At 38.4% G+C, this 10,159-nt stretch overlaps 1 protein-coding gene across 2 annotated transcripts in view; it reads left to right on the forward strand.

Moving 5' to 3' along the window:
• The window catches only part of LOC101741720 (ATP-binding cassette sub-family G member 1), a 54,642-nt gene extending 44,823 nt beyond the window's left edge, over positions 1–9,819 (forward strand). For both annotated transcript variants that reach the window (XM_012690906.4, XM_038014480.2), the window contains exons 7-11: positions 233–471; positions 1,664–1,832; positions 2,541–2,797; positions 5,230–5,453; positions 6,446–9,819. In XM_012690906.4, coding sequence (XP_012546360.2) covers positions 233–471; positions 1,664–1,832; positions 2,541–2,797; positions 5,230–5,453; positions 6,446–6,641 — 1,085 coding nt within the window. In that variant the 3' untranslated portion in view covers positions 6,642–9,819. The remainder of the gene's footprint in view (positions 1–232; positions 472–1,663; positions 1,833–2,540; positions 2,798–5,229; positions 5,454–6,445) is intronic.
• Positions 9,820–10,159: the final 340 nt, after the last annotated feature.

The raw sequence follows: 10,159 nt of genomic DNA on the forward strand, positions 1-10,159 counted from the left end.
TTTTGCGGGTTTGGTTTTTATTACACGATGCTATTCCTTCACCGTGGAAGTCAATCGTGAACATATGTTGAGTACGTATTCATTAGAAAAATTGGTACCCGCCTGCGGGATTCGAACACCGGTGCATCGCTACATACGAATGCACCGGCGTCTTATCCTTTAGGCCACGACGACTTCGAAATCTTCTTATTAAAACACATCACTAGGCTATGAAAAGTACTTACTGTTTCAGTTATCGAAGTATCCAGCGGAGAATATGGGTCTCACACTGAACGGATGGTGGCTGCAATCGAGAATGGAAAGAGCGAGAAATGGAGGGATTATGCAGTGGTGGAAACTCTCGAAGAAATGGAGATAGAACAGCTGAACACGGGAGGCGTGGAGAAGCATAACTACAAGCACGGAAGTACAGCGTTCCAGCAGTTCTTTGTGTTGCTAAAGAGAATGCTTTTACAGACGTTGAGAAACAAGGTGCGTTACCCAAACATAACTTACAAAGAGGAAGGCCCATTTCAGGCCCAAAGCGGAAAATAGATTAGAGAAAAAATACTTAGTGCATTAATTTTGTCATTAATAAATATGCATTTACTTCCTTCCAAATGAGCGCCACTACAGTTTACAATAAGTAGTTTAAAAAAAGTAACTCTATTGAAAAAGTAACTCTATTGAATTAAGAATTTGAAACAGTCCATTTTTATAGTAATATATTTTGATGTCCATCTTGGGCCCATCACACTATGGAGAGTGGGCATTCCCCTTTTCTGGTCATCTTGAGAATAGTGATGGAAGATTTCGTTGCGTTAAAAAAACGGATATCCACTCAGATCTAAACGCTTGTCTCTTTGTGAATGACTTAAGCAGAACAACCCTTGTAGACATAAAACATGCCCTGATTGCTCCAAAATAACAGAAGGGGAAAGAATAGATAGGTATAAAAAACTATGACTCTATGACAATCTAATGACTATTGTCACGTCTAGCTTAAAATTGAGGCAAACGGTTACCAAAACTCATGACTACTTGGTTGAGTTTATAGATTTTTTTATATTAAATACAAGCGGCCCGCTCCGGCTCCGCTCGGGACTTTAACAAAAATTTCAACGATATTTGACGTTGTTTTATTTTTTTAAATTAAAGAACCCTTATTGCGTCATGACTATAATAGTTAGACATATGCTGTCGCGACACTTTTTGTAAATAATAATGTGTTCTACAAAGTCGTAGTACATTATTTTATTCTATCATCAATAGTTTTCGCAGGGCACGCGATGTAAATAATATTTTAGGTAATTTTTTTACACATTGGGTTACATTATTGGAGTTTTAGTAAGGATCCCTAATTATTTTCAAAAAAGATTATGTCATTAAAAAGATTATGCCTATGTCACTCGGGAATAGTGTAGCTTCCAAACAGTGAAATAATTGTTCAAATCGGTTCAGTAGTTTCGGAGCCTATTCAATACAAACAAACAAATCTTTCCTCTTTATAATATTAGTAGAGATTCATCGAATATCTGAGTGGATTTCGTTGGACGTCCCTTTACAAAACCCACTCCGAACTGATTTATATTTTCACTATTTTATCCAGATGATATTTCCTTGCGTCTCAACTTATCTCGTTTCATTCGATCTCATCAAGTTTTATGTCGATTTTCGATTCCAGAACTATCTGTGGTTGCGAGTGGGCCTCCATTTGTTCTTAGGTATAATTGTGGCCATGCTGTTCAATAAGATGGGATACGACGCGTCCAAAACGTTGTTCAACTTCGGTTTCTGTTACGCCTGTGTGATCGCCATGCTCTATATACCAATGATGCCTGTTCTTTTAGCATGTAAGTGTATACTGCCATAGGAAATTATGTTTTTTTGTGGTATTTTATTTTTATGTGCTACTAGCTGCTGTACCCGTCCGCTTTGCTGGGCATTTCAAATTACCATTATTATTTCTCACCCCCACAAAGATTCTCATCATTAACGCCCCCGCAACTGGTGAGGTAGCCCAATACTCATATAAATATTAGCCTATCCATTAAGTACATGTATTTTCTACATGGATACCAAGTTTCAAGTCAATCGGATGCATGGTTCAGTAGTTATAACGGAACATCCGTAAAAACCACTGTAGATTTATATATTAGTATAGATGTATTCGGAAGATTGTTGTCGGAAACTTATCAAAGATGTCTTGATATTTCTAGATAAACGAGATGTTTAGTTTTAGCCCGCAGGCATAAAAAAGTAATAGCTACCTCCCACCTCAAACATGAGGTCGATGCTGCAATTACTTTTGTCTTCTTCTTAGTCGTATATACTCTTGGTAGAATGGTCGTGGTCATCATTTTTAGTGGTGATGCGCTTTACCAGACGTCACCATTCATTTTACTTTTGTAAACTTTAATACTTCAAAGAGTCATTAGGGGTGGGCCGTTACCCGTATGATCGTAGCTTTCGAAGACAATGAACAATAATAGATTTTGCTTATTGACAATGTAAATAGCAATGTCGGCGTTCGCACTGAAGAATAATATTTTCGTTTCCAGTTCCAACTGAGGTTCAACTGGTGAAGAGAGAGTATTTCAATCGCTGGTACGGACTGAAGCCGTACTACGCGGCGCTGGTCGTCTCCCGTACTCCTGCCACGATATTCTTCAGTCTGATATACCTGGTCATCGCGTATCCTGTCACGTCCCAACCACTCGAGGTCGCCAGGATCTTGATGTTCACGGCTATTTGTATCCTAGTGGCTTTGATATCGGAGTCGATGGGGACTGTCATATCTTCTATGCTAAGTGTCGTGGTAAGTTTAGTTCTTTCAGGTAGGATGGTCAGGCGAGCCTATATACGACCTGCGGCTAGTCAGTTACTACTTACCATCGGATGGGCCAGACGTTGGTCTGCCTATAAGGGCAATAAAAATACCAGGGTGGCATAATGGACCTAAGTTTATTAAAACGACTAGCGACTGTTTAAATCGCATCAAAGTGCCTCGCAGAAGACCATACTTACAATTTCAACAAACTTACAATTCCGATTAATTAAAGTCGATTTCGACTACAGAGGGACCACTAGATTATATAATAACTCTTCAACTTTATATATATCTATATTTGGGGGATTCCCCTTCAACAATCCCTATGTCTACCTCGTGGGGGGCCACTGAAGCTATATGGAAACATACCAAAGATAATTACACTCACTCATGCTCAGACTTGTTACATTTAGACAATTAAGGTACCCTTAATACATTTATCTCACTACGTCAGTGATTATCAAACTTATTTCTTTTACCGCCCCCATTGAAAATCAATAATTTTTCAGCGCCCCCCCTTTTTTGTAAACCCCTAATACCACAATTTCATTACTTTAATTAATTTAGTTATATTAGTCGGTTCTGATCTTTAAACTTACATTCTAAACTAGAAATTTTTACCAAGGAGAACAAATAAAACCAAACTTTATAATATTAATAATATATTATAATCAAATTAAAGGAAAAAATATAAATATCTAATTAGTTTTCGTTTTATAATCTAATGAGATGAATGAATTTGATGCTATTTAATAAGTTTGTTCATATCAGGTTCGATTTTACTCAAAAACAGTCGTAAGTAGCCGCGTTTGATAACTTGCAAATGATTTCTCTTTTTAGTGAGCAGCGTTGTCACAGCGCTAAATCCACGTTCACACAAATATAACGATGGGAATGCTTACAAAAATCGTTCAACGATAGACCACAATTCAGGGTACAACTGCGGAATTGACTTTTGTTGCCAAAATTGTTGGGAACCATTTTTGTATTTAATTTTTATTTCCTCGTTCGTTGTCTGTTCTATAAATATAAGTTCTTCTTCCAACTGGGGCGATATTGCTATGTTGACATTTGAAAAGGATCTAACACCCATACTGGTACTTCCAAATTCAAAATGTTTTAATTTTAGTGGAATTTAAAATACTATATAAAGTAAATGAAATTACAAATTGTACATCGCCCCCCTAACCCACCTCAACGTCCCCCATTTTTTCTGGGCCCCTTAACGCCCCCTCTGAGTTTCAAACGCCCCCAAGGGGGCGTTATCGCCCACTTTGAGAAAGACTGCACTACGTGAAGCAAAAACTTTTTACTTTTGTACCATTTTTTACAAAGATTGCACGGACGGAGAAGTATGAGATTTCCCACACTTATAGAGAATATAGAGAAGGAGTGCGGAATACTAAGATTTTTTTAAATTATGCATTAATGATACATGAAATCAATAAAAAAAAACATTACACACACACGCACACACACACGCACACGCACACGCACACACACACGCACACGCACACACACACACACACACACACACACACACACACACACACACACACACACACAATATAACCCTTTGTTTATTGTCAAATTCTTTCTTCTTGCTTTAAGTCGTAATCAAATTGAGAATAGGTTAATATTGTTTATCTTTATAGTTATTTGTCTATAGGTGTAGTCAAAATCTGTGATTGAAGTAATAGTCTTTGACAATAGAACCTTAATAATGTTCAAACTTATAATTTCAATTAAATATAGTTGAATTTCGACTACTGCGGGACCACAAGCATTAATTATTACCATTTAGCCATTACCTATAATTTTTGTTAATTGTCATACTTTGAGCTCACATAACATCACTTTTAAGCAATCCATAAAAATCAGTTTAATTTTCGTATCTGAAGTAAAACTGTTATATTCTTTGTACCAGGAGCACTGCTGCTTGAGATAAAGGTTTTATCATGTATCCAAGCACAGATGCAAATTATAATTGTGTCTTCTAAGATTATGACTTCTAAGTTAACAACAAACACAACAAACAAACAAACAAACGAGCCGAGCTGAGCCGAGCCGAGCCGAGCCGAGCCGAGCCGAGCCGAGCCGAGCCGAGCCGAGCCGAGCCGAGCCGAGCCGAGCCGAGCCGAGCCGAGCCGAGCCGAGCCGAGCCGAGCCGAGCCGAGCCGAGCCGAGCCGAGCCGAACCGAGCCGAGCCGAGCCGAGCCGAACCGATCCGAGCCGAGCCGAACCGAGTCGAGCCGAGCCGAGCCGAACCGAGCCGAGCCGAACCGAGCCGAGCCGAGCCGAACCGAGCCGAGCCGAACCGAGCCGAGCCGAGCCGAGCCGAGCCGAGCCAAACCGAACCAAACCAAACCAAACTAGATCAAATCAAATTATTTCAGATATGTCATTTGTCATTTTTTCAGAATTCGGTGTTCCTGGGCCCGGCGATCAGCGTGCCCCTTATGCTTCTAGCAGTGTACGGGATAGGCAGTGGCGACGACCCCCTGCCTATAGTGTGGAGGCTCGCGAGGGCTTGCTCCTTCCTGAGATATGGAATAGAGGGTCTGGTGGCCGCAATATATGGACCTCCGCGGGACGACCTTATATGCCCCAGCCATGTCGATATATGCGAGTATAAGAACGTTAGGTGGGTCTTTTGTGAATTTTTTAATTTTTTATTTTAAAATTATCTTTTTTACGATTGACTCTAATGGTAAATGAATGATTTATTTTATTTCAGACGACAAGTCCATACGTGTACATAGTAACATTGACAACATATTTAAAATTACCAAAATAATTCAAATAAAAAATTAATTATATAAAAATTAATAAAAAATAATTATAAATCATATAAAAAATAAAAAAAAAACATTTCATTTAATGTTTTTATAATTGCGTTTTGTATCAGCATGTACAGTTCATACTAGATCTAGGTGTAGGATATAAATAAATAATGTAAATCGAAGTTTTCCTAATTTTAGTGGTTTATAAGCTAAAGCGGGTAGGTATCCAAATTATGTGTCTCGTATAGGACTTATTAAATCAAATCGAAATTTCGGTTCCGTGTCTCGAGGTGGTTAAAGGCATTCACGTTGTGATGTCCATGGACTTCGGTAGCCACTATTCTGGGTGCTTACTTTGTCTACCAGGAGTTGTAGGTTCGGTTATTTGAAGTCGTCGTGGCCTAAGGGATATGACGTCCGGTGCATTCGTATCGAGCGATGCGGCTGTGCCGTTGTTCGAATCCTGCAGGAAGGTATAATTTTTTCTAATTAAATACGCACTTCACAAATGTTGAACAATAACATCTACAATGAAAGAATAGTATTGTGTCATAAAAATCAAACCAGCAAAAATTTGAATTTGCGGAATTACTGGTGGTAAGACCGTTTGTGAGTCTGCGCGAGTAGGTACCACCGCCCTGCCTATTACTGCCGTAAAGCAGTAATGCGTTTCGGTTTGAAGGGCGTGTCGTTGTACTGTTAAAACTGAGATACACATATCCCAAGGTGGATTTCGCATTATGTTGCTGATGTCCATGGGCTCCGATAACCACTTAACATGATATGGGCCGTGAGCTCGCCCACCCATCTAAGCAATCAAAAAAAAACTTCATTGCATTTTGTTTGTTTTCAGGTATTTTGTGAAGATAATGGGTATGTCAGGAGTGTCGTTCTGGGTGGATTTCGGCATTTTAACTGGCATGCTTCTCGGCATGAACCTGGCCGGTTACTACTTGCTCCGGCAAAGGCTGTCCCCTAATTACGCGTTCAGAGCCATCAAGGTCATAGGCAATTTTGTAAAGACCAAAATGAGCGCTGCTAGCGGATGACGTAAAATAGATAAAGTTCGGTTTGATAGAGATGTTACGTGTTTTCCCTAGCGGCTTAGTGGTGTCGCACGAGTAGGTTCGATACTGGGCATGTCCTGAGTGACTACTCATGTCTGTTTCAGAGGACCAACTACCGTCAGCCTGCCTAAGCTAGTGGAAATAGTTTTAGTACTCTAATATAATTTTTTTAAGTTTCTTCAATCATTATTCCCGCATTTAATCGTTAGACGTGCCAAGCTTATATTCATGTATTATAATTGACGAATGAAGAAAAAAAAGGTATTTTAATACGTATAAAGTTAACTTTAAAAAAAGTTTTATAGTATTGTCTGTCATCTCTGTCAACGAGTATTGTAAAGATTACTTAACGGTGAGCAGCAAGTTGGCATTGCTGACGTCCATGGGCGACGGTAACCACTTACCATCAGGTAGGCCGTATTCCCGTCTGTCTACAAAGGTAGTTAAAAAAAACATTGTACTTTAGATACTGTTATACAAAGTGCTATTATTATCATGTTCCGAACAATGGAAATAAATTAAAAATGTAATCGAAATTGAACATAATTTATTGTGACGCAAAATATTAAGGAGGGTAGGGTAATATTATTAATAAACGTTCAACATTATATTCTTAGAAAATATCTCAAAATTTCCGTGAGACGGTCTCTGAATTATTAAGTTTCATTGATCGATTTCTTGATGATTGATTGGTGATTATAGTCCTCAATCTGTAAACACAATACAAGTATGTAAGGACAATATACATCTGTCGAGCCAGCGACGCCAGGTGGGGGGGAAAGTCCTCGAATGGAGGCCACGGATGGGTACAAGGAGCGTGGGGCGTCCTCCAACCCGGTGGACTGACGACTTAGTGCGCACGGCGGGAAGTCGTTGGATGCGGAAGGCGGAGGACCGCATTATGTGGAAGGCATTGGGGAAGGCCTATGTCCAGCAGTGGGCAGATAAAGGCTGATGATGATGATGATGATGATGAATACAAGTAAGTTAGTAAGTAAAAACTTAGCGTGTGTTTAAATTTAATGTCTATCTCTATTAACATCATTCCTTTGTAAGTATAATTTGTAACCAGATTGTCATCTTTGATTAGTTCCCGTTTATTTATTTATATATTTGTATCATCCCAGTGTGATAATCATTGACCTTTGACTGTCACTAGGGTCACCGGTACCCTACGTAGCACACTGAAGTAATTTAAGTCGATTTCTGTTACTAAGGCGCCGGAATATCTAATAGACTCTGGGAGAGACGAATCCGAACGATACTGAGAATGAATCACCCCATAGACACAGCCCACTGAGCTTCTCGCCGGATCTCCTCAGTGGGTCGCGTTTCCGATCCGGTGGTAGATTCTGCGAAAGACTGTTCTTGCTAGGGCCAGTGTTAGCAACTCTTCCGGTTTGAGCCCCGTGAGCTCACCTACATGTTAGGGTGAAGCTGAAATAGGCTCTCAAGGCTATCAGCATAGGTAGGTATAAAAAAAAAGAATGAATCTATTTCTAAGCGACTAAAAGACGAAAACTGATATTAACAAACCAAAGAAAGGCAAAGTTAGTCAATCCAGGTGCTTAGTAACAGAAATCGTCATAATTACTTGACTGCGCCGCGTAGGGCACCGGTGACCTACACGGCAGTCAAAAGGCTAATTTTAATAAATATAATAATACTTGAGTAGGACATATCTAGTGATTTTTAAAATCAATGTATTTAGTATAGAATACAAATAAAATTGCTTCGCGTGCGACTTGATGCACGTGAATGAAGTGAAACTTCTTTTTCGATTTGTAGTATCGTGGTTTTCTTCATTTTTCGTCCTTAAATCAGATTGTTCTTGTAATAGGAAATGCTGTGTATAAGAGGTGCGACATCTTCAACATAATTTATATTATATATATTTTTAATTATAGATAGAAAAATAAATATTTGTATATTTTTATTTACTTCATTAAAATATGGGACGCTACTCGTTGTTAACAATCGCGCTGGCCTGTAACAGGTATACGACGCGCATGCGTTCGAGTGCCACGCATTCACTTCTGCTCTGTCTCTTTCTATAGTAGACTTATTTTGTCCGTCCAGTTTAGGTCATAAAACATAGCCCGGCTAGGGCGGTGCGCATGTTGCGCGGGCGCAACGTCATTATCGATAAAAACAAATGAGTCATCGAAGGCAGGTACACGGCGGCGGGGTGGTATACGAAGGGTGGTGAGACATTGTTGTGTTATGAGTCATTTGTACTTACCTGTAAATTATAGTACATTATGTCGAAGAGAAATGTGTTTTTATGCATTCGTTCTCTGAATTTCTTTAGTGACACAATGGCTACTCCTTTGTTTTGTATCAAAACGGCAGAATTTATTCAAAATAATATTTGCACGTGTTGTTATCAATAATGTGTTAAATTTTTTAACTGAAATAAGAATAGATCCCGAAAAGTTACAAAGTGCTAATTTCTGCCGTTCTCGTTAACTTGCGGCGAAATGTGGTGTAAGTGTTCGATTAGTGATTTTTTCATTCATTTTTATCACTAACCCACAAAATGACAAAACTAAATACACTATCGGTTTATCGACAAAAATAATGCGCATCAGTATGCCCGTCCATAAGGCTCGTGAGTGGAAGAGAGAGCGAAATACTCGCTTCACCGCTCCGACTTTTTATGACCCAAACTGCACGGACAAAATAATTCTACTATAGTACGGTAGCGTTAAACGCAATCTTGTTGGAAGTCGCGTTAGAAGTTTCACTTCAATAGATTTAATACGAGTTTCGAATCATTTGAAACAGCTTGGGAAGTTTAAGATAAGTAATATTAGTGGAGATTGGGAAAGACATGTCTGTCTCTTTTCCGCATATTGTTAGCGCACTCGGACATTGACGTCATAATGGTATTCTGAATATTTTATATTTATTTCGCTTTAAGCGGCTGTGTTTAATAGCTATTAGTGTTTTATGAAGGAAGCAAAATATTACGACGCAAATCGAAAGAAAAACTGTTTTTTTTTTGTTAATCTTAGTCATTATATTCGGTTTTGTTTGGATAAGGTTAAATTTAAGACTGACGTTTTTTTCATATTCACATATGATAACATATTGGATTGTAAAAATAATATTGTGATTTGAGAATGTAATATAATAATAAATTGAGTGTGAAATTTTAGAAGCTTTATTTTCTGTACTGATATTTTATGTAGTAAATAATGTTTTCCCGAAAAACATAGATATAAAAGAAATTAAGGGGTAAAGATATAAGTATTAGACATATGTTGTCGCGACTCTTTTTGTAAATAATAATGTATTCTACAAATGTATGTGTTAAGTAGTTACCGGAGCCCATGGACATCTACAACGTAAATTTGATTTGATTTGATTTAGTCTAGTTTAAGTTTAGCTCGGCTCGGTTCGGCTCGGGTCTATATAAAAAATCCCCACGATATATGACGTTACTTTATTATTTTAAATAAAAGAACACTTATTGCGGCATAACTATAATAGTTAGA

This window comes from Bombyx mori, chromosome 12 (assembly GCF_030269925.1).
Source record: "Bombyx mori chromosome 12, ASM3026992v2".
Classification (NCBI taxonomy): domain Eukaryota; kingdom Metazoa; phylum Arthropoda; class Insecta; order Lepidoptera; family Bombycidae; genus Bombyx; species Bombyx mori.